Source organism: Euleptes europaea, chromosome 6 (assembly GCF_029931775.1).
Source record: "Euleptes europaea isolate rEulEur1 chromosome 6, rEulEur1.hap1, whole genome shotgun sequence".
In the NCBI taxonomy this organism is placed as follows: Eukaryota; Metazoa; Chordata; class Lepidosauria; order Squamata; family Sphaerodactylidae; genus Euleptes; species Euleptes europaea.
The window spans coordinates 53,434,105-53,459,825 of NC_079317.1; the positions used below are offsets into that span (position 1 = coordinate 53,434,105).

The 25,721-nt window shown below is 39.9% G+C and overlaps 1 protein-coding gene across 1 annotated transcript in view; it reads left to right on the forward strand.

Moving 5' to 3' along the window:
- STARD9 (StAR related lipid transfer domain containing 9) overlaps positions 1 to 24,106 on the forward strand; it is a 105,609-nt gene extending 81,503 nt beyond the window's left edge. The window contains exons 23-33 of the mRNA XM_056851284.1: positions 324 to 10,487; positions 11,760 to 11,957; positions 12,957 to 13,137; positions 14,932 to 15,078; positions 16,113 to 16,206; positions 17,319 to 17,491; positions 20,427 to 20,491; positions 20,613 to 20,821; positions 21,536 to 21,615; positions 22,514 to 22,672; positions 24,005 to 24,106. Of these exons, the coding sequence (XP_056707262.1) occupies positions 324 to 10,487; positions 11,760 to 11,957; positions 12,957 to 13,137; positions 14,932 to 15,078; positions 16,113 to 16,206; positions 17,319 to 17,491; positions 20,427 to 20,491; positions 20,613 to 20,821; positions 21,536 to 21,615; positions 22,514 to 22,672; positions 24,005 to 24,106 (11,572 nt within the window). The remainder of the gene's footprint in view (positions 1 to 323; positions 10,488 to 11,759; positions 11,958 to 12,956; positions 13,138 to 14,931; positions 15,079 to 16,112; positions 16,207 to 17,318; positions 17,492 to 20,426; positions 20,492 to 20,612; positions 20,822 to 21,535; positions 21,616 to 22,513; positions 22,673 to 24,004) is intronic.
- Positions 24,107 to 25,721: the final 1,615 nt, after the last annotated feature.

Below are 25,721 nucleotides of genomic sequence, written 5' to 3' on the forward strand. Positions count from 1 at the left end.
TCCAAATGCACACCCTAGTTGCCAATCCTTTATTAATTGATTACTGGATCATTGGGATGGGGGGGAGGAGCTGTACCACAGTGTTGGCCTGATGTCGTTGTGTACATATTCTTTGACTGTACACCTATTGTAGACTCCTGGCACTTATCTCTGTCTGCCAGCTCTCACACAGAGCAACCTCTTGACTTCTAAGCAGGGCTGCCAGGATTTCCATTGCAGTAAACATGGCTTTTGAAAGCAATGTAATAATTTCTTTTTAAAAAATATTTTACACTAAGTGTAGGAGGCTGATTCTTTTTATATATATGGTTTTTTTTTTACAGTTTCCCCCCGAAAAGGGATACCTTCAATGAATTATCTACCTCAGCACACAGCTACAGATGCTCTCAAGTCAGTCCATCAAAGAAATCATTGGCTGTAGAATATCTTCCCAGAACAGTTAAAGAACTTTCCAGAACAGATAACATTGATGTTGAGAGTGATGGCTCCTTCTCAACCCAGAGGCAGCTAGCTGAAATATATAAGTCATTACGTCTGGCAAATAAACAAAGATTGGGCAGTAGCATTAGTAATACGCATGTAATTTCTCATATCTGTAAAGACTACAATCAAATGGAGAAAACAGATAATAGACCAAGGCAAACTAGACCTAAAGCCCATGCTTCTAAGAACTGTTCTCCTGATCTTTTTAAGAAAAAGAATGAACCTGAAACCACAAAACAAGTGACTAAAACAAAAGCACTCGGAGACACTAGTCAATGTATGGGAAAACTCTTAGAAAAGAATGACACTCAGGAAATTAGTAAGAAAAAAGAAAAATATGTAAGAAACAATTGCCAAGGTCCACTGCCAGCAAGTTCTATCAAAGAACTAAAAAGGTCAGCAGTGTGTGGTAAACTACCAGTACAGCATCTTAGCCAGACAACAAAGAATGTAAAAAGAGATCCAAAAGGAAAACATTCAGAGGAAGGACGTGAGCTTCTGAGGCCAGCAACTTCAGCAGGAAGCCTTAACAAGATCAAAAACAAGAGACCATTCTGTCCTAGTGAAAAAAGATGGCATAGTGCTGAGGCGCTGAGTGTTGGAATCTCAAAAATCGCTCCTGATCCACTGAGGAGCCTGCAAGAAGATGAAGACATTGAATTTTCTGATACAGATAGTACATATTCTGTGGATTCTCTTTCATGTATTTATAAAACAGACCTGACTGAGCAAGATAGGCAGGAAGAATCAGCTGGAATTCAGGACACTCTTGACCAGGAGGACTCTGAAAGTGATGACAGCCAGATGTCTCAGGATTCTCTTACAGAAAAGATAAACAAACCTGAAAGCCAAGATCAAAAGTGTTTTCCTTGCATCCATCAAGAGCCTATTAACTTTAACAAAGACAATAACTATCAGCCTCTCTCAGTATTGGCAACCACATCTACATCAGGCAATAATTTGACTCAGCATGAGAGAAGCTTTTCTTTGGATAGTCTAAGTGATGTTTATGAAGTGTCAGAAGACATGGCAGAGAAATGCAAATTGGAGTCATTTGATGAAGTGCCAGCAGAACTTTTTTGGGGATTGCAAAATCCACAGTTAGAAACCAGAAACAGCAATGAACAGCGCAATCCTGAGATCTGTGATGAAAATGTAATAAGAAAATCTGATGATGTGAGTTTCAATGTTAGTTCTTTTTACCTGGATGCTAGACAACAGTCTGTTTCCAGTAGCATTGGTGATCAGTCACTGAAGGAGATGAAAATTAATTTTTCAGTCCAAGGAAGTTCTGTAGATCAAAGACCACATGTTGCAGGTGAAAATCTTCCAGTTTTGTCAGATGCTTGGCTGTCCTATGACTTAAAAAGTAGAAAAAGCAGCTCCATTATAGCAATGTCTTCTTCCCAAGACCACTCAGATTTTCAAGTTGCTCAGGTGCACCCTTTTAACATGTCACATAGCTGGATGAAAAAAGATGAACTAAGACAGTCAGCTGCTGAATTATCATTTGTCTCTTATAAAGAGCCTCATTGGATATCTCATGAGCCTAACAACATTGAAATGCTATTTTCATCTGCACCACCATCAACACCTTTACCAGAAACAAGAAAACATCTTGAGCGAGAAACTGTTGGACCCACGATGTCAGTTTTCAGTTCAGCAGCAGACATTTTATTTGATCATGTTTCTGCATTTCCTGCAAAACACAGTTACTGTGAGATTGCCTCACCACCAGAGTCTAATAGCCATCAATCTGATAAGTTTGCCAGGGATGGATCTACTGGTGAATGGAAAAAAACATCTAGCTGTCTAAAAGAAGCCTCAGGCAAAAGTAATTTATTGCAAACATCAGAAAAACAAGACCTCTCTGTTTCTTCAGTTTATCGTGAGAAGAATGAAGATTCTAAAAATAACTCATTAATTTCTACATCCGGTACTCCCTCTTTACAAGGAGAAGAACCTCACAAAACTTCTAATTTATATGACAGTGTCTTTAGAACTATTGAAAAAGAAGAAATTGATTATGACTCCGATAGTAGTATAAGGGACTCAAAAGTAGTGAATTTGAATACTGAAGATAAACCCATTTGCTCATTATTCAGTGGGCCTCCTAGATTGACTACAGTGGGTGCAACACAAGAAAAATATCAAGGCTATGAAAATTTGTTTTCAAAAGAGAAAACATTATTTAGTAATGAAGGTTTCTATCTGTGTGACATAAGAAGCAAACGTCAAAATCATGTTGAGAAAGAAGAGTATTCTGATGATAAGATGCATTTGCTAAGACATGATGGATGTAATTTTGACCTAGCACAGAAAATAAGATACCAGCAGGTGTTGGCAGGTGACACTTCTGTAGACAGTTCTTCTGAAAACAAATTGTATCAAATGAAGACAGCAGCCTTTCACCATAATGATCATTTTACTCCAGCACTACAAACATCTGCGACTGAGAAAGCCACTATACATGAAAACAGAGATGTCCTAACAGAATCTGCTTTAGAAGTTCCTTCGTTTAGAGAGGTGGAAGAAAACAAATTGCAAGATGAAGAATGGAGTACAGAGAATCATTTTGAATTTCAAACGGAAGCCTTAATGAGCAAGTCTTATTCAGGTTTCATACCAGAGGGCTCGGAAAAGTGCTCAAGACAAAAAGGTTCATTAAATTTGGATGCTGAACATTTGATGGGAAACAGCAGCAAAGGAAAAAGATATAACATGACTTTTATGGATTTGGTGACAGACAAAGTGGTGTGTTCTAATATGAATATAAATGAGAAAAAGGCTAAACTTTCAGTGCTCAGTTCTTGTTCAGTTGATGATAATGTGTCTTCACAATCCAATCCAAATACATTGTACCAAAACACACCTAGAGAACAAAAGGATGTTTGTGAGACCAGATCATCTTGTACAGAAAATAATGCAGAAGAAAGTTGTTCTGGCTCTGTTACCACTACTGATGAGAAACACATAATACACAAAGTTCTTAATGAGTCTGTTAAGTTTGGCGGTGCTGGCAAAACCAAAGTTCGGCACAGATCTTTACCTTCATCAAGAGAGGTGAAAGAAGCTTCACTTTTGTGTATGGACCTTAAAAAAATTGAGTATTCAGGAGTGGAATTGTGTACCACTCGAGCCAGAAATTATACTGAAAATAATTCTGTGTTAGAAAACAGAGTTTTCTCAGCCACAGCTTCCCAAGCACAGACTCCCTGTGTGAATAAAGAATCTGAATATCTCAAAGACAAAGTTGTCACAGCCGGCCTAACTCTTTCTGGAGAAAATAAGAGTAAACACAATAATAAGGCAGAACGCTCTGAAGAACTCACTAAGCTAATAAATAGTGTTAACAAACTGGAAAGTGACATATTTGAAATTAAATCTAGTCAGGATAAAAGTTTGCATAACTACCTTGAATCTCAAAGTGAACCTGTAGTGTATAGGAAGAACTTTGAATCAAGTTCTCCCTTTCACAGACCCAGCAATGATCATGAGAACAGCGAAAGGAAATTGCTTGTATCAGTAACACAGGAAGAAAACAATAAAGAGAAGATCCAGTTGAGTGATGACAGGAGAACTGTGTGCATCAAAGGAGAACTGCATGCATCAAAAACAGCAACTGGGCCTGACATCACTTTTCAGCCAAGCAATGTTAATGAAAATAAAATTCAAGAAAATACAAACGAAAGTGATTGTCACACCACAGACGCTGAAGCAGATTCTAAGAGAACTGACTCAGCTGTGCGTTGTAGCTTAACAGATTTAGCTAAAAACACTGTAAACTTCATTGATGAATATGAAGAACCTGTTCAAGCTGACAGAGTTATAAAAACTGTTTGTGCCCCTGTACCCACAGTAATTTCAATACCCACTGAAAATGGGCAAGAGGACACTTTAGAAGACACTAAAGAACATAAACAAATGCCTCCTAACATTGAAAGTAAGAGTTGTTTAACAGAAAGTTTGATATCCCCCAAGGTTGTTTTTCAAGAAAATGAAGTTGATGGGAATATAATTAATCTTGAAACAAAGGGGGGGAAACAAAGCAAAACATCAGAAAACAAGAAGTTAGTTGGGCTACACACTGCTGAAAATGATGTTTTGATCCAAGAAAAGCCAGCTTACAATCATATGTACGGTGACAGTGCCGATGATGAGATACCAGAAAAGTATTTTGTTTCTTCTATATTGGAAGAAGAGCATGGGCTTCAGTTGCCAGTAACATGTCTTGATATAGATGAAACACACAGAGAAAGAAATCATACAGGTGTCACAAATGAAACACTGAAAGACAACAGTAATGATGGTTCTTTGTGTGAAGATAGAGATATAATTGGACAGTGCAAGATAAGTGAAGAGTTTGGACATGCTGACAGTTTTGAAAACATTAATGCATCTGTAACTTCTGTTGAAAATGGGCCTGATGTCTATAAATCTGTCCCAAATCACTTTATACCTAAGAAAAAAGAGGAAACACATCTGGTAACTCCAGTGCAGTTGGCTATGACAGAGGTATTGGCCCAAAGCCCCAGCACACAAAGCATGCATCAAGGTGAAGTTCTAATAGAGAACAAGTACAGTTACTGTTTTTCAAACAAAGAGACCTTGTTCAGTGAGGTATCGGAAGAAAGTGAATGGTTACCTCACATTTTTTCAAAGAATAAAGGTGACATTGGTGATGACTCAGTATGTACTAACCGAAAAGATCTACCAAAAAGTATAAATCAAGACTATAGAGTAACTGCCTTAGCTGTTAAAGATTTGTTCTGTCAGCCTACCCATAGTCCTTTGTTCATTGGAAAAAACAGAAGTGGAGAAAATACTCAGGGGGACCCTATTGATGCAAGCAATTCTGGAGCGCCATTCAGTAGAAGTACTGGTGAGGTTGCAGGTCTCCAATACTATGAAACACAAATGGATATTGACATACAGACTGGAACACTCTCTACCAAAGGAAGAAGAGATGATTCTGATATCATGCACAACAAATATATTAACTTACCTCATGATCTGCTAGAGCAGGACAGAGAGATGAAAGCAGACATCAGATTTAAAAAAACTTCTAATTATATTGGATCTGTGCAGATTCCTAGTGAGGATAACCCATGTCCAAAATCATGTATTGCAGAATATTACGGATCACTAGCTTTTGCTCCTGCTGGTGACACAGGCAGTGAAACAACGCCTCTCACAAAATTATTATCGGAAAATAATGATTTGGAGACTTCTAATGAAAAATACAGTGCAATTGAAGACCAAATGCCAGAACATTATTTACATTCAATTAAAAACATACCTCAAAAAGAAAGTGCTGTGTTAGGCTCATTTGGTTCCAGAACAACAAATGAGCTTCCCTCTGCAATGTTCAACGAAAATGTAGAAGAAATAATACAGTGTTTACCTGAACTTTCTTCGCAAGAGGATTTTAATAGTATTAACAGTCAGAAGGTGTTGGATTCACTATTGCAATGTAATCAGACAAATACATGCTTACAAAATACTAATTGCCCTGTGACAGAATGTAAAACAAATAGCATAAGGATTATTAAAGAATTGGGATGCCAAGCAGAAACCACCGAAACTCTGGTGTACAGATCTTCTCATGATCTCTGTGGGAGGGACTCTGAGGTAACATCAGAAGGTGGAGAAGAACTTTTACAGCATTCTACTCAAGTCTTGTGGGAAAACTCTGATTACCGTGATGACAGTTGTGCACAATACAATGTGAAATCTTATGTTTCTGAATATTCTTCTAATCTCTTGAACAGTTCAGCTACACTTCCTAATGTTTTGTTAGAGTGCCCTCAAGACAAGTATGAAGCTGATGGCCTGTATTTTGAGGAAAGAAAATATATGAACTCTAAAGTTTTGGATGTAACAGGTGATTATGATGTTCATCAGGAATATAGCAAAATCATCAGTAATGCTGATAGTGCAAAAACTCAAGAAATAGCAGAAATGTATCAAAAGGAAAAGCAAGAGGGAAGTTTTTTCCTTGAATGTCTGGGTAACAAAGAAAATCATCTATATTTACAGTCTGAGAATGACGTAGACAGGGCAGAAATAAGTTTTCAGGAGAGAAGCTTGTTTACTCATCAAAATTTAGAAAAAAGAAGAAATGATGAAGCGATGCAGACTCATTTGTGTTCTCTGAAAGATTTTTCCGTGTGTACAGGATTTGAAAATGCAAGCATTCTTGAGTCTTCAAGATCACCTGAAGATTTCACATCTTCCACTCGTATGCATTATGCTGACTCACTGGAAGATGCCTTTTTGACTTCCCATTTATCGTCTGCTTTTCAAGTGCAAGAAGGTCAAGCGGTTGGTCATGAGGCTTTCCCAAAGGTTCGATGCTCATCTTCAGAAGCCTCTGTTAGCCTCAGTAGATGTCAGAGCAAAACTGAAAGGTGTGTTGTTCTACATGCAGCTACATCAAGCTTCCCAGAGCTTGCTACCAGTCAAATGCAAGAAAGTCAGTGCAATGATACTGTGATATTTGGCCAGCAGCCATGTGCTTTAGAAACTTCTAGCTCTCAAAGAAACACAACTTTAGAAGACAGTGAAATCCACAAATCTAAACTTGAAAAAACCCACCATGAAGCAGATGTTTGTCAAGAGTCTAGGGTGAAAGTTCCACCACAAAGATCTTTAGAAAGCATTGGCGCAAACTCATATCCTCCATATTCATGTGCTGATTCACTGAGATATCAAAGTACATATTTTAATAGCAGAGTTGATATTGTAAATAGACCTACCTCTGAAGCTAACACTGATCATGTAAAAGAATATGAGTTGATGAATAAGGAAAGGGGATTTTTAATGTCAGAACAGCTAATTCCTTCAGTAATCAATGACAAAATGTCTTCCAAATATTTATCAGGAAACAGCTGTTTGTCTTTGCAAAAAATACCTGAACCAGAGATAGTTAGAAAGAAAACTTTTACTGCACAGAATGCAAACATCAATAAAGATGATTTACAGCCTGGTTTACAGAGTCATAGTTCATCAGCCCCAGAGATTGCGGTCATGTCTGATTTTGAATGTGCTTCTGAAACTTCATCTAAAATAGACTATTCTGAGCATCTTGTTTCTAAGTCATTACAAGAATTAAATATGAGTGTTGAGCCTCCATCCCCAACTGAAGATGATGTACACAGAACTGAAAGCTTTTTAAAATTTAAGGCGGACAATGTTGTACCAGTTAAATATAAACCCAGGTTTCAGAAGAAATCAATTCAAGCACAGAGATCCAGTAACTGTGATAAAAGAAACTGGAGAGAACGATCTCAGAGCAGTCACTCTTCAGACCCCTCTCCTGTTCGCTATCCAGTAGCTATTGATCACACAACTCATAGTTCTATGGAGACAGAGACAGGAAAGCATTCAAATAATGTTCCTTTACTATATGGACACAAGGACACAAAAGAACCAAGATACCAAACGGAAGCACCAGGTGGACTGTTACAGGACAATAAAGATGTGATGCACTTTAGTTCAAGTGATATTAATCCATATATTCACTCATGGCAGCAAGATGAACGCTGTAAGATTGGTTGGAAACAATACGTTTTTGGAAGTGCAAGTGATGTCTCTAGTAACCCACCTCCATTGAGCCTGGATACTCAATCAGTTATGAGGTGCTCCAGTGTGGATAATGGCTTAAACTCTGAGAATTCCCCTTTCCATTCTCATCTCAGTTCTTATGCTAATGCAAGAATACTGTCCAGCACCATAAGTAGCACAGATGACATTCAGGGATGGGAAGTTGCAAGAGAAGGCTTTGAATCTACAGATGAAAGTAGCAAGCATTTTTCTAATGTTTCTCATGATGAACTTGAAACTACACCTGAGAACTGTGTTTCCAAATGTGAAAATCTCTCTCAACAGTCCGGAAACAGGTCTATGCAGGTGGATGAAATTGTTCTACTCTACCCTTCTGAATCGGATGTACCCTGTAGTAAACCTGAAGGGCTTCTCACTTGTGACCAGGAAACACAAACAGAGCCTCCAGCAAAGCATAAAAGACAGAAGAGGCACCGTAGAAGCTACACTGATATATCTGCAAGAAAACCAGAGGGAGCTCCGAGTTCATTCCAACAGCCATCTTCTTGGTCAAGTGTACAGAATCTTTCCATGCATCTGTCACAACTGCTTCACAACACTTCTGAGCTTCTAGGAAATTTTTCTTCATACACTGTTAAAGACCATGAACTAAGTGGCCAAAAAGTAACAGATAAGGAAAGTGGGAAAGCTGTAGTGTCTGACAGCTATACTCAAACAACAGAAGACATAGGCATTCAGACAGATATTTTAAGATACCCTCAACACAAGAACAAGGAAAACAAAATTAAACCTAAAATAGAAAGTGAACCAGTGAAATCTCAGGAGGTAAATGTGATTGTGAAAGTTGTACATACAGATACCGTATCTCTGATGAAGGAGAGAATATCAGAAAGCAAGGGTTTGATTCTACAGAGCATGCCTGACCTAAGAAGCCATGATGACAATAACATTCTAGAAGAATCCTATGTGTCCCAGGCTACCTTAAATAAAGACTCCAGTCCTTCCCTAGAAGTACAGAAGATACCATTAATTTCTACACAAACAGTTACTCTTGACAATCCCCAAGCTTCTCTAGCTACATCTTCTTTTCACTCTCAGCATGATGAGCCTTCACACACAGTAGTTAGTATCCCTTCCTCTAGCATTCCTCTGTCTTCAGCATACTATTCTCAAGATAGGAAACCTGTAGGTAAACCTGGAATTCCAGAAACAAGGGAGCTGTACTGTAATAACAGTTTGTTTGTTGATCGTGCATCTTCCCCTATTCTGACACTTAGTGCCAGTCCAGTCAGTCGTCAGTATTCATTAAACATGTCCACTTCTTTCAAAGGTTCTGCTGATATTCAGAGAGATGCTGCAAATTTACTAACTACTTTTGGGGAAAGGGAATCGGGTCCATTGTACGACTTGGGTTCTCGGGATCTTCATGTTGATACTTCTTCACAGACAGACAGTGAATCTACCACATCTAGAGAAAGCAAGGAAGTTTTCAGGAAGTCTGAAAATGTCTTGGATAAGAATACAGCCAAAGAGCTTTCAGGAATAGGTTCATTAAAACAAAAGCACAGGTTTACCATTGATACACATACTGCAATTCACACCAAAAGACTCTATCATTCAAGCAGCACTTTGGAACTTTCTAGCCATGGGGAATACTTAGTTGATGATCACAGAGAGACTATGCCAGTGGAACATTCTTTTCATCAGATATGTGCAACCAGGAGAGCAAGAAACTTTTCAGGTGGAATCAAATATGAAAGTCCTATTGGAAATTCTGAATCCTCACCAACAAAAAAGTCCTTTCAGATCTCTTTAAATGAGCTTAATAGATCTTCATCTTTAAAATCTACCGAGACCCCAGAGCGTCTGCTTGATTCTCTTTCTCAGTGCCATCAAGCTTGGAGAAATAACAAAAGCTATCTGTGTTCAACATCTGAAATGAGTGAAATGCAAGGTGATGATACTGTTGATGCAGAATCAGACATGGAAAGTGAGTGTAACACTGAAATTCTACTAAATGGAAGGACTCATAGGCTTCGTAGCTACAGTCTTCGTGACCTGCCTGTGCACAATAAATTCAGCAACTGGTGTGGTGTGAGGGGTGGTGCTCACTCTTCTTTGACTAGCCTTACTCAAAGTACTGGTGATATCCAGAGCCCAGCAGAAAGGAGAACAATTAACGCGAGAGCAACAGAAATTCAAGATAGATCCTTGCTTAGTGAAAGGAGAGCCAGAGAAATAGAGAGGCTACAAAGAGACCGTGCCCAGGTCATGTCTGGCATCCATTTAGATACGAATCAGCCTCCCCTTACTGTGGAACTTACTGAGGCAAAGTTAAATTATGGCATTGGGGAAACAGACGCACAACTGAGGATCCTTCAGAGTGGAGCAGGCGAGCACTTGACATCCGCGCCCACAAAGCAGCAACTTTATGAAAGGTGAATTACTTTACTTTTTAAAAAAAAAATACCAGAAACAGAACTTCTCAAGGAACAACCATAGATATTTATTACTAAACAACTGAGGGTCTGTTAAATTTCTTTTTAATATTTCAAAGAAAAACTGATGTGAACATGGGGCTGCTATTGAAAATGGCATATCCGTTTCACATTCTTTATAATGAGTAAGGCAATTTTCCAAAGTCTTCTCATCGTGATGCTGTGCTTTTCCTCTCTCCTGCTAGTAATCAATGATGTGAAATGAGGGTGGAGAAACATACACTCTTTGGCTTGGATTAGGCTTACCACTAATGGTGAGCAAACTCCTGGTAATTGTTGCTGGTGCCCACCAATGCTCATCTGTTTGGCAGGCGGTATGACCTGGAAGCACAAGCATCGCACCAGGGCGAAGCTCTAGCATTCACCCAGAAAGTTAATAGAGTTTTGAGGAGAGCACTAGAGTGGCACCCTGGTGCAATACCTGCACTTCTGGGTCATGCTGGAAGTGATGCCATTGCATGGTGAGGAAGTTCGGTGTCCTCCTTCCCATAGTACATGCCCACCTCCCCTCCCATTTCCCACCAGTTGCCAGGCCATTCCTGGCAACGCAACCTTGGATACACCAGTAATTTATGTGGGCATAAGGGATTTCCATCCATGAAGTGGGACTTCTTTGCTTCCCTCCTGCTGCAGGCCAATAGATGCTCAAAACGCTATTCCTTGGGGGCTCAAGGACCCACAGGAACAGCTTGAGGAGAAAGTTGGAGGTTTCCAGCATGATAGTACAATTGGCAAAAATCTACATCCTCCAAATAGCCTTCCTCCAGCCAAGGAGCCTTTCCCAACTTAAGGGGCTGTTGCTCCAATGGAAGAACCAATTCATAGAAAGGCTTCAAATTTGAGCCAAAAGGAGAGGTAGACTATAAATATCTCAATAAATAAATAAATTTTGCTCCATGGACTGGAAGGGCAGGGATAGGATCCACCCCATTGTATTCAAATACAGGATTGTAACAGCTTTATCTGAAGTTCCTTCAAGCCCTATTCATTAAAAGCTTTCATATTTACCTTAATTTTTTTTAAAAAATAATGTCCTATTATTTTTCTCAACTGCTAGATTTCTATATACTTTTCATATTCAGTTTCCCCCCTCCCCTGCAGTCCTAGTTCTTATAAGTAAGCATACAAATTAACATCTTAATATGTATACAGTAGGCTTTGTAATTTCCCCCAGGGTCTATGTTATAAGAATTATTAACTTTCCAACAACAGGCACAGAAAGTCAATTGAGATATTGAGAAAAAAGAGAGAGGAGAGACTTCAGTGTTTCAGGAGGAGTCGTAGCCTCAGTCCGCAAAAACATCTTAGTCTTCTGCAGTCGGGGGATATGAACCAGCAAGATTCAGATCTGCCTAGCCAGCGTCGTGAATACCTACAGCGATTGAGAAGAGATGTGGTGAAAAATTCCAGGTAGGCTTTGCTGTTATTTGAATACTCATTTTCTGTGGCAGAAATTAGGATACATTTGGGAACACGGGGACAATTTTTTTCTGGATTCGTGAGGCTATTGTGAACTATTTGTTCTCCCTTCTTAACTATCAAAATGTAATAATGTCTTACAATAGGATGCCTTATATGTACAAACAGAAACATATGTCATGCTGTACTATATAGCTGTCTTTGTCTTGCTTGATTTCCTAGGATGTGCCCAAACTTTTTTCACGTGATCTCCTACTGATTTTTTCACAAGGAAGAGGCATTGTCTATATTACATCCCTTGAACAAGCATAGTTTTTCTTTCAGACATCTCTCTCTCTCTAGTTAAAGAGGTATAGGCTTTTCTACCATTAGTATGGACAGCCCTTATGTGGCCCCTTCATAGCTCTTGTGATGTGTGCTTTCCTCATTTCCTCATTTAGCATGTTCCCCTCCAAATATATTCTGTTGATCCCAAACACCCTAAGTTTCTTTTTAGCTAATTGTGCTGATTTATTTTAGACAAATTTAATCCAGCCATCTAATGATCTCACAGTTCATAGTGCGTGTGATTTATTGGAGTGAATTTGAGCACATTACGTTTCCTAAAATTTAAAAAGAACTTTTGGGAGGAAGATGTACATGAATAAGAAATAAAAAAAAAGGAAGTACCTGATAGCAAAACTCAAGTTAAATGAAAAAGAGATGCAAGAAGTATTAGTTAATATACAGCCCTAGTCTAGCAGTTACAGATAAATGTAGCATGCTCCACTTTTATGGTATATATGTTTTATCAAGCAGAATGTTTTTAAAAGCTTCAAGCAATCAAGCAAAAAAATATTACAACCTCTTTAGCATGCAGACAGAGAGAAGATATATTCTCACTTGAGTTTCTGAGTTCCAGAAAGCAGTTCTCACTTCAACATTCTTAAAGACCAGTTCTTAAGGCAGGCTATCCGAAACTGATCCATCAAATTTTTCCCTGTCTTGTAGAGTTCATGAACCAAAAATGAGGATTCAGCATCCTTCAGAGATTGAGCTGCTGCTTCGAGATTATCAAAGAGCACGAGAAGAGACAAAAACAGAAATTGCACGAGCAAGAGACAAGCTTCGTGAAAGAGCAGAGCAAGAAAAGAAGCGCATTCGAGAACAAATGTTTTCTCAACTACAGAAGGTAATTTAAACTTTTAATAGCAAGGTGCAGTGTGGGAGGGTGTGACAGGGTCCGCGTACTGTAAAGAGCTGGGCAGGAGCCTAGTCTTTGCTATGTATATAAAGACATGGAGCTCTGCTTACTAGTTTTTAAGAGCAGAGTATATATTTTGGCCCATCTCAGTGGTATTTATTATTTTTGCCCCAACCTTCGTCCAGGGACCTCAGAGTGGTTTACATGGTGTGTTCCTTCCCTCCTCATCCCATTTTGTTGTCTCAAGTGCAGCAGTTCTTTTTTCCTATAGGTTTAAATAGGAGTTGTTCAGTTGCCACTTGCACTGAGCTGGTTTTCTGTCTGATTGGGAAGCTATATTTGTGGTCCCAAAGTTGTGAAAATCCTTTTCACTACAGACTATGGATTCTTCTGAACTAAAAGGATTGCTTCCTGTGGAAGCTTTTTATTTTGCAAGCTTGTTCACAAGAGATTTTGGTAATTGGCTAACTGAAAAGCTTGATAACATTACCAGCGTTGAGAGACTTCAGAATTGTTGTTACTTTGTAGTAAGAACATACCCATCTGTGAAGTATCCTTTCTTCGTGTACAGTTGGGTCCTGCTGAAGATTTTGTGGTTCAGTGGGTTGGCTGTGTATCAGAGACTGAGTTCAGTTTTCATAGAATTCTGGAGACTTACCAATCTGTTGTTAGTGATCTGCATAGATACGATTCCTGTCGAGGAGTCCGACCTTGATCACAGTCTCATTGCTAAGATAGCTACGTAGTTCTGTTGTTTGTGGACACTTTTTTCAAACCAAATATCCAATTATATACTTATAGAATATAAGTAGTAAATCTTCATTCCAACCTTTAACTGATTGTAGTGTACTTGCCAATTTCTTTTGCCATGCTTTCTTTTGTCACCCTTTCTCTCAAGGGATCTAGGGTTTGAAAGCTCATGCTTGCTGAAATTGCTCAGGTCTAGGTGTGGTCAGTGCCTCATGGGAATCCTACGTAAACTGTCTTGAGTTCCATGAAGGAAGAAAGGCAGGCTATGGTTGCAATAATAAAAACCCTGGGTGTTGGCCTTTTTATACTGTTGTAATGTACAACTTGTTATGTTCAGATAATTTGATCAGTGAATTCAAGTTGTATCTATATTTCCATACAGAAAGTTTATCATCTCTGAAGACTGGGATGGTATTAATATGCTTCTGGTAATGCTGGGAACTTATATTAATCAGTCACTTGTTTTACCATACCTGTTTTCTAGCAATTAAAATATCTAGCTTATTACTAGATTCCAGGCATATTCTTGCTGACTCTCCATCTTGGCTGGCAAGATTATATATGAGAACTTGTCTATCTAGTCATTGTCATCAGGAAATGCTGCTATCTATCCATATGTAGTACAGAATGCAAATCCTGTGTTTTGGTAGTATCATATTGAGATGAAATATTCCCAAAGGGGAATTTCCTATTTCAAATGATATGTCTGTGTTGGCAACAATGGGGCTTAGTCTAAAAAGCCAAAATAACTTGTACGATTGTCAGTAGGTTAAACCATGACTATTAGGCAGACGACTGAAAGAAGGGAGTTCCATAACTTCCAAAGACAGCGGGGACAGTCATCCCTGCTGTACATCACAGGGAAGAACTCTGGGAGAGGAAACTCTCTCCTTTTTGTCACCAAATGACCACTTCAGCATTTGTCCATTAATTCTACATTAACAAATTGTTACATTCTAAGTGGTTCTGTGAATTAGCAGTAAACTTGTCCACCTTCCTAGCATTTCCTTAATACTGAGGCATTCATTACAGGAAGAAACGAAGCTGAAACCCCAAGTAAGCACAAGCACTTTATGCACAGATTCTACTCTCAGTCTATCTTCAGGACCAACATCTGGATACCATAGTAGTAACACAGCTACATATGCTGCTAGCTTACCGGACAAGCAAGAAGAACAGGTAAAAACTTTAATATTTCAGAGAAGTTTAATAAGGGAAGGCTTTTATGAAGCAGAAATTGGTGCTTGGAAATAGCTCTCGTTTGTCTAGATCAAAATGTACATCACTTTAAAAAATACTGTAAATGAAGGATTCTAGTTTATGTTCACAGATAGAGATGCATGCAAAAGGGGATATACTGCAATAGGCTGAACTTTGTGCAAGTTTACACAAGATGGATGTGCATCATAAGCTCAAATATATTACAAGTATGTATCCATTTGGTTCATAATCAATGTGAGATACATGTAGGAAAACGAACATATTGTTATCCAGTCCGTCATTATCCAGGTCGCGCCGGTGCGGAGAAAAAGTTGAAATTCCCTCTTGGCCTGGTAATGGTGATGGTTTCCCCCTCCCAAGTAGAGGAGGGAGTGGAGGGAAAGGACAAAGCCTCAAAGTTTTTCTCTCTAGGTGATGGTTGCTCTGGAGCAACCACTGCTGCTGCCTTCCCTGTACAAGGCAGGAGAGAAACTGGAGAGGGCGGGCAATTCCAGCCAGGAACAGGAAGTTCAAATTATAGAATCATGGTGTTGGAAGGTACCACCAGGGTCATCTAGTCCAACCCCCTGCCCAATGCAGGATTTTCCAACTACCACACACCCAGTGACCCCTGGGTGATCCTGCCTACCTGACCAGAAGAAGGGGAATCACCCATCTCTCCAGATGCCCATCCCCTCAAAGTGAGAACAAACATATGGTTATGTTGGAGATGATACAGGCTTAGATCCTATACTTTCCTCCACCTGCACAGTGCTTTCTTCCTTTGTGGAGGTGATGTCCTGTTTTTGAGTAAGTTCCTTCAGCTCTACCTGCTTTCTCCTCCACAGTGGAGCACAGTGTGTGAAAAGGACAGCGCTGAGTAAGCAGAAGGGCGTTGTAAGACCATGGCCACAGGCTGCAGAGGACAAAGAAAGAATAATGGGTTGTCTGAGAATGGGAAGTAGCTGTTAGCTTCCACATATAAAACGTGTTGCCTTCTTTCTCTCCACCAGGCTACTGAAGATGCAGAGCACACAAGAGGCCGTTCAGCTGTTAGAAATCATCAGGTTTATATTATTGGACAACTGCAAAAAGATTCCACTAATGGTGAGGGATAAATAAATCCATTTTGATTATTTCCACAAATGTGTGCAGGCTGTGTCATCTTTTTATGAAAGGTAAAAAAGCAAAATAGCCAGAGAGTTAAAAATGTCTTTCATGTGTCAGAGATTGGACTGAAAACATAAAAATAATAGAGCTACATGACTATAGCACAATGAGGGCCATTTTAGATGTTCTTGGAAGCTTATAGATCCCTGTGCGTTCACAGCACAGTGACTGTATCTTTTCTATGATGGATGTGGCCATTAACAAATTACTGAGTCCAGGCTGAAGACTTTCCTCAAGCACTGAACACCTTGACTTATCTTTGAACCACATAGAACATATAACTTTACAGGTCCACATTTGGAGATGGAACAGTATAGAGCTCTCTCCTGGTCTGCAGCAGACATAGCAAGATGAGTAAGCAAAACAGAAAGTAGAAGAGAACCACATAGGCCCGGTTTGTTCCTCGGTAATATATATAGTCTATCTACCTGAGAACTTCTGAATTGAATTAACATTCTAAATGCCTCTTCACTTTGTGCAGTGTGATACACTTCTGTTGCTGTTACAACGTGCTGTACACTTGGAGGGGAGACTTGTATTTCCTATGTGCATGTGTTTCTCCTTCAAAAGTTACAGAAATGAGATGGATAAAATATTGTGGATATTTGTGGGGGATATCAATACCAAACCAAAAGGCTGAGATGATGTGTTCAGTAGGATCTGCATATACCTAAGTGCTAACAAATGGGGCTGGAGATCTCCTGGAATTGCAGCTCATTACCAGACTACACAGACCAGTTCCCCTGGAGAAAATGGCTGCTTTGGAAGGTGGACTGTATGGCATTATACCCCACTGAGGTTCCACCCTCCCCAAATCCCACTTCCCCAATACCCAATTCTCCAGGAATTTCCCAACCCAGACTTGGCAACCCTAGCTATCGCAGAATTCCCTTGGAAATGCCTGGCATAGGCCATTGCTGGTAGTAGGGCGATGTCCTAAGGGGACTGTTGTACTGATTCCGTAAAGCTTGTCATGCATGTGCAAAATAACTATTACTATCCAACAAGCAAGACTTGGAGTGGTGTGGGCTGCTTGTTATCTATTTCAGAGACGTTTCCTACAACACCTTCATGTATAGAGAAGAGCAGTATCCAGTCACCACTTCCTGCCAGCCATAGGTTCTTTCATAGCGTAATTGTTTCTCCCAGCACCTTTCCATCTTCTCCTATGAAAGGATATGAGAATTTGTCTAAATACGTCTTGGCTAATGCTACTGCAGAGGTGAGTTGGTGAACATGATTGTTTCGTGTTTTACTCTTTCCCTACAAGAAAGATTAGAGAAATAGAGAAATTAGATATTCTGCTACCTAATTTTCCTTTTATGTAGCCATTTAAGAATTACTTAAGTTACTTCACACATCTCATTTACTTTACATGGAGAGAGCCACTCACACATCTCATTTACTTTACACCGAGAGAACCACTGTGTAAGGAAAAGCCTTACTATATATGGGTGTGAAAGTTGAACAATGAAGAAAACTGACAGGAAGAAAGTTGATTCCTTTGAAATGCGGTGTTGGAGGAGAGTTTTACAGATACCATGAACCACCAAAAAGACAAAAGTGGGTTTTAGATCAAATCAAGCCTGAACTTTTCCTAGAAGCTAAAATGACTAAACTGAGGCTATCGTACTTTGGTCACATTATGAGAAGACAAGACTCACTGGAAAAGACAATAATGCTAGGAAAGGTTGAAGGCAGCAGGAAAATAAACCCAACATGAGATGGATTGACTCTATAAAGGAAGCCACAGCACTTAACACACACAAGTAGAAACCTTACACAGCCATGCAAAACTGTTTGGCTGTCTCCATGTATCTGGAACCTAATGTGAATACTGGCTGAAAACATGCAAAATTGCAGTGATATAGATACTTGGAGTAATTTTGCTATGATTGTGCAAGCAGTTTTTTCCCTTATTGCAGAGGTTATTGGAGAACTTCTCTTTTTATGGCCCTAAGAGTTCAGGTTGAATACAGTGCTGTCATGAGCTTGACAGCTGCAGGAAAATTCAAATATGACACTGCTTCAGTAGGAGAGGGAATCAGAAAAAAATTGGAAGACCCCTAACTGAGGATACTTCTTGGAAACAAGAGCTACAGCTCTGGCAGCCTTTATTATTAAATGCATGATGTTTGTGTTCTAAAAAGCTATTCTGAGCCTTATTTCTTATGGACATGGTAGCTGTTTCATGCACACAAGAGGTTGATTCATTCCCATAAGGGTAGAATATCTGTCTACATTCTTTGAGCATGCTTATCTGCTTCTACTGGTGAAAGCTCATGTGCACAAGATATCTATGATCACACAGGTGTGCATGTAGCACACTTGATCAGGGCAGCAGAGCCAGAAAAAGTATCGAACATTGATACTTGCTGTGAATATTTTTATTGGTAGATGGAGGGAATCCAGACTGGGTTGCTCCTCCCACTTGTTCTACAGGCAAATGAGCTTAGTCTTTACCTTTACCCATGGGAGAAGGGACCTCTCGATTATCAAGAGTAGCAGCAGTTCCATGAAAAAAATCACTTAGAACAAGAACGCTGTATTGAGAATAACATGCAGGAAAATGTAATAATTGAAAACGCTGTAACTTTCCATACATGACAATAAGTATGTTGATATCAACCTGCATAAAGGAGTTGGCATGAGCATGCTGGCCCTGCATCCTGTCTTCACCTGATCTCCAGCTCGTGACCAAGGAGCCGGTACATGTAGCTTCCATCCCTATTACTAGGAAAAATAAAAAGCAGTGTTCCCAGTTCCAGGGAGAAGAGTCTACCTGCATGCTCTTCTTGTAATTGTTGGCTGTTTGGTCACAAGCCAGTGGTCATACACATCTGAGGAAGAAGGCCAGCACATTTGTGCCCACTCCCCTATATGCACATTTATTTCAATGTGCATAATGTGTGTAGAGGGCTAATGAAGGCATAGAAAGTAGACTAGACTCCAGTATTATGGTAGTGGTCTTAGTATATCACCATCCTTGGTGGGGCTGTATTACCTTTATCCACTGATGTGAAGCCTTCACAGTAAGCGTTTATTGTTCTATCTTCTCTTGATAGAGAAGATAATGTAGGCCGTGTTGAATAGCAGTATCTGAATCATGTTGATTTGCTGCTAGATGTTCATGGAAAGGTAACTTGTTGGCGCATCCTCTGACCAAATGCTGCATCAGCCAAGGAATACATATCTAGCTTATCTTGATGAAGGGCCTATATGACCATTTTACCAATCTCTTTCAAGGGAGCTTGGGTGTTGAAAAGAGCTGCCTTTGAGGTTTCCTCTAGTGGAACGCGCAGTTATCCTGGAAGGAACAGGAAGTTCTGGGATGACTTTTGCAAGGGAGATATGTGCTTTATTTCATAGATTTGGAAACTCTTACCTATGTTCACAGGAGGTGTAGAAGAAGGGCTAAGAGGGTGACTTGGTTAGACCCTTGAGGATTTTGTGTTAATTCCAGGATGGTAATCTATGTACTGGGTGAGGTTGCAGGAGAGAAGCCCTGTTGTGATATGTTAAGAGAAAACTGGACCCTCTCTTGCTCATGACAGTAGACAAAGCAGCCAATTGATATTTCAGTGTGTATTTCAGAGGCCCATGATCAAGGCTTAACTGAAAAAAATGTGCTTAGAATGAGGTGATTTATACTAGTATAGAACCAGTCACTGAAATCCCCCTTTTTGCAAGATGCTCAAGCGACTGGTCATGGTGCAAGCCCATCACTTCCTAGATTAAACTAATTAATTAACCTGCCCTGAGCCCAGCTTGGCTGGGAATTGAGGACAGGCTATAGATTTGAAAAAATAAACCCATTTCAGTCCAGCTTCAGTCCCACTTATGTTGACTAAGGGAGTCTCTGTCCCCCAAATGGACCTTTGTTGGCAGAAAGACAGTGAGTGACCCAGTTAATTCTCATGGACCTCTTGGCAGCTTTCTATGTAGTCATGCTATTCATTTACTATGCTATTCATTTCTATAAAATGAGCAACAGAAACTATGCCCATTCATAATACATTGTCACATACTTTAGTGCCATATAGAAGAGATACTTAAAACTCTGATTATGAGACTAAGATGGTTACATTTCTAGGTGTAGATAAAGCGGTATGGAAAGTTTTTGGAACGTTCTAACCACAGTTTTAATTGCTTTTTAGGTTATGGCAGTATGTTCAAATGACCTGAGGAATCTTTACAGTGGCCAGGTGACAGCTGGTTGGAAGTATGTTTTTTTATGCCAGAAAAACTATCAGGTTCACTTAAGACACTCTTAATGTTCACTTTAGAAACTCTTAAGACACTCTAATTGCAAATCCACTTTCTTTGTTTTCTTTCTTGTTCAGATACCAGTGTATGGAAAAGGATGTACTAGTTTATTATAAAGCCTTTTCATCCTCTGCAACAAAGCACGGGTTCCTGGGAGCAGGAGTGATTGACAGACCTCTCCCCACTGTGTTGTGTATGCTGAAGGACCCTAGCAAAAGGCATTTGTATGACAGAACCATCACCACCGCTCAAGTACATAAGAAAATAACCAGCAGTATTGAGTTGGGTGAGGACATTTGTATGCTTATGTACAACATAACAGAAATCAGTTCATTGCTGCACTGGACTTTAATTTCCTAACGTTGCTTATTTCTTCATTAGAGATTCTTTAGAAAGTCCAAAGCAAGTAACATAGAACTTATGTGAGTAAAACATTGTCCTTTAGAAATCTCAATGTGTCCTGCAAATCGATCTTCCCATATTAAGGGCAAACTATCATAATTAAAAAGCCTGCTAGACGTGCATCTCTAAGCCTTCCTGAATTACTTGAACATAAATCAAAATTAAAAATAAAAGCCCTTAAATGGTCAAACTGCAAAGGAAAGACGAAGCAGAAACCAGCTCAGGCTACATGTACCGGAGGTTCCTGTTGTATTCCAGATTTGCCAAACTATGCAACTTTGTTTTTCTTTTTAAAACCTCCTGTGGTCTTCAGATTGAGCTGAAATAGTCAGTTGCTGTGTGGCAGACCCCTTGCACTGGCTTGCCAATGGTAGAACCCTCCTTGGCCAGGGCTGTTTGATAGATGAGTGAAGTTAATGGGGATAATCCTTCGAGCTTTCTCATCCAGTCCCTGTAAGGACTAACCTGGAGTTTCAAGGCAGGGACACTCTCCAAGCTGCTGTGAATAGGAGGATGTTTTGAGATGATAAAGCTATTGTGTAGTTTTTATAATTTCTCATTTCATATAATTCACTGTATTTTTCTGATGTAATTACAGTGTATGTGGTGAGTGACATTTCATTGTGCTACCAAAAGCAACCGAGAGACTTCTGCTGCATCTCTGTAGAAGCCAAAGAGGTAAATATATCAGAGCTTTCGCTGCTGCCTTGGCCCAAAAAGTAACAGTCTAGTTAATGGATGAAAGATGGGCGTATAGTTGTCAGGCAACATTTAAAAAATCCTTTGGACACCATGCAGCAGGGGCCTGGAGACCAAGCCCTACGAGGAAAGGCTGAGGGACTTGGGAATGTTAAGTGGAGAAGAAGGGGGACATGATTGCTCTCTGTAAGTATTTGAAATGCTGTCACTTAAGAAGGGCAGGGAGCTGTTCTTGTTGGCAGCAAAGGATAGGACTTGCAATGATGGGTTTAAATTACAGGTGGAAAGGTACCAGCGGATATTAGGAAAACATTTTTTACACTGAGAGTAGTTTAGCAATGGAATCGGCAACATAGGAAGGACGTGAACTCCCCCTCTCTGGCAGTCTTCAAGCAGTGGCTGGATGAAAACTTGTCAGGGGTCCTTTAGGGTGATCCAGCAAAGAGCAGGGGGTTGGACTAGATGGCTTATATGGCACCTTCCAACTCTATGATTCTACTTAGAAGTGTAAAAACTATAGTTTATTTCCAGTGACTTAGATCAGGCTATTTTCTCCATTAATGCGGAGGCTGGCTTCTTTTGTTATTTCCTTCTCCGTTGACCACAGAAATAGCCTAACAACCTATTCTGATACCTTCCTTAGATGTCGGTATCTTAAGACAAGTCATGTATAGAGAGGTTTAAATGTAGTTAATTAATTTTATATTAGTGTTTTAATCTGTTTTATTCTGCTTCTGAATGGCCTGTGGGCCATAATAATGACCGAACTGAACCGATGTCTTCCCTAATAGTAAGGGCTGGAAAAATCAAAGGAGAGAAAAGTCACACATTAGTACTTGACTTTAATAATCTGTGTTTGGTGTGGTGTTCTGTGCAGGAAAACGTGTGCATCCTAGCTCTCCAGTCAGTGTATGAAGAATCAATGCCTCGTCCTTGTAAAGAAATGGTACGAGGAGAGATTTTGCCCAGTGCTTGGATATTAGAACCTGATACTGTGAATGGGAGAGACATCACCAAAGTCATCTACATGGTACAGGTAAGAGTATGGTCAAATCTAGAAACAGATGGTTGGACCCTATGGATTTTGCAGTGAGGGAAGAGGGAGGAGAGGCCTGTTTTTTCTTCTCACTGTGGATCTGCTCCACATAGTCCTTTGTTGGTGAGAGTCCCTGAGCCCTAGGAAAGACTTTTTGTGGATCACAAAAGACTGCTGGAGAAAGAGGAAGGCACATGCTTCCACCAGCAAAACAACCATAGAATCCACTGTTGATGTTAAAATAGTCAACTGCTCAATTGGTGATTGGTTTAGATAGCTGGAGTCTAAAAATCATCATATGGATAGGCAAAGTCTTAATGAAGACTAGTGCGTATTTGCCCAAGGTTGTAAACTGTGCAAGAAACTACTAAATGTAAGGGCATGGCTTGATCTACTTTAGGTAGCTTTTTATGTAAAGGTAGTCCCTTTGCCAGGCCATTACTGACTCATGGGGTGATGTCACATCATGATGTTTAGTAGGCAGACGTTTGCGGGGTGGTTTGCCATTGCCTTACCCGGTCATCTACACTTTACCCCCAGCAAGCTGGGTACTCATTTTACCAACCTCAGAAAGATGGAAGGCTGAGTCAACCTTGAGCCGGCTATCTGAAACCTTTTGTTTCTGCATGGAGGGTAAAAAAATCTCTTTCCCAAGAACAATGTGTTCTTGGGAGCTTGGGTATTCTGTTGCTTCATGAGCTTATTTGGTTGAAAACGTGTGTGCAAAAGAGTGTGCTTTCCTCCTGATTTTAATTTTTGAGCCAGACTCTTCCCTGCGTCCAGAGGACAATTGCAAAGGGCGATTCCCATACCAACTCCCATCCCCATATTAAGTCAGCAATTGTGATGAAAATCTGAGTGTCCGTCAGCACCATAAATAGTCAAGGGTTGGATTCAGACTAAATTTTCCAGTGGCATAATAGAACTTTCCAGCTCTTTCCCTAACCCACTGATCTCCACGAAATGCTATTCCTGGGGGATTGGGGGACACCCTAAGCGGGAATGACAGAGAGTTTGCAGTGAGAAGAGGGAATCAACGGAAACTGCCAATTTAGTCCACATCCAACCCCAGACATTTTGGTATCTAAAATTGTTTGGCTACAACAGCTTTGTAAATAATTTTATTCTTTGCGTTATCACGTATAACTTACCAATGTGATAAATGCAAACTTGCAGGTTTTTTGAAAGAAGTTTTAAAAACAGGTATAAACCTAGATTTTTCTCACTTATTATTTTTTCTAGACATGTTTCAGTTTCTTCTTGGTGCATTCATTTAAAAGCACTTGCAGTTGCCAGAGCCTTATGGACTAAACCATTCTTCTGTTTCTTCAGGTTGACCTTGGTGCCCCGGCCATCCCTGCAAGGCTCCTGAGCTCCGTTGCTAAGCGGCAGCCTTTGGTGATAGCCAGACTAGCTCATTTTCTGGCTGGTTAGGCAAGCATGAAATACTGTTGCTGAAGTTGGTCAATTTGTCAACAAAGTGTGAACACCAGCAGTGCCAGGATTTTAATTTTCTAGCTGGCTTCAGAGCTGGAAGCAAGCCATCTGAGAACAGCTAAAAGGACTTTGCAAGACCAATACAGAGCAGCAGGCTTTGGCCACAGCAATCCAAAAAAACAAACTTTAATTGAAGCATTTACTTTTTGGAGGTCTTGCCTTCCTGTTCAACAGTTGGAGAAGGGCAGTCTCTACAGAACCTACGATCAAGCAAGACATATTCCTTTTGTGAACCACCAATATCGACAGCCAAATGTTTGCAAGCATCTGCAGTTTTAAGTTGAACATTTTCTTCAGTCTGTTGGAAGACTGTTGGTGCAGCAAGACACAGAGCTGATCGAAACTTGAAGTTAGAGGTAGCAGGTTTGGGGTTCGTTTTAGCAGACCTTCACCACTGCAGCAAAGCTACTGTAATGCCCTTTGCAGAGCACCCAACCAAAGGGGTGCTTGCAAACTAAGAATTAATTCAATAATTGTACCTAGTCAGCTTGCTGGTTGGATAAGATTTCAGTCCCTTTCAAGATGAAGTAAGGGTATGCTGACTTCTAGTCCTTTAGTAGAAGCTGTTTCAGGTATGGTTCTGATGAAGCAGCATCAGATGGTTGCTATGTACTCTCAGTCTGAAACACAAATACGACTCAGGTAGAAAAGACAAACATTCTGTTGCAGAATCACAGCAACGCAAAGTCCAAGTGCTTGACACTGGATAGACCAAATTAATAGGTGAAAAGCATAATGGTAACTGCTGTATCAATCAGTGGAATGAAGCGCGGCAGCTGGTGCATCCATTAGGTTTCCAGTTCTCTGTCAAGAGCAGCTGGTTTCTAGGACTTCAGAATAATCACAAAAATAATCTTAAAGCAGTGTAAGCCCACTGACCCCACCAGGCTGGAACTGGCCTAGGGCTCCATGTGTGTTCCCCATTCATACCCTACTAATCAAATCTTGAAGCCCTTATTTATAACGCCACTCTTAACGTCCTCTGCTGTAAGCTTATTAGTATTCCATAAAACCCGTTCCCTCCATGACATAACTGCTGTTTGCAGTTCTGCAACTCCTTAAGAACTGGTTCGTTGGGACAGATCATACTTTATTATATCAAATAAAATTTGTTTTGTAACATACCTGTAATTCTGTTTATAATGAAGTTACACAATCTCTCACCCTCCTCCCACTATAAACTAGTATGTCATAGTATGTTTTACTCATGTGAAGATGTAAAGCTATTTGATTCAGGTTGTTGCTAAAAATAGACTTTTAGAAGCCTACTATAAACATGTTACTTGATAGCTATTGTATCATTTTCTGCCACCCTGCTCTTGTTGGAAACCAGCTCCTTGAGCTTAGTGACTCGCCTGTAATAGTTTTATTGGAACTAGTAACTGCTCCCAACTTATTTACAGCATTCTTGTAACAGTGGAAATAGTAATAAACTCCTTTTCTTATGACATCACGTGGTACAAGTGAGCAGGTAATGGGGGGGAATTAGTGTGAGATAAAGTTTACTCGTGTTTTCTTGCAACAGAAAGGACTGAGGATAGTGGCAGGAAAG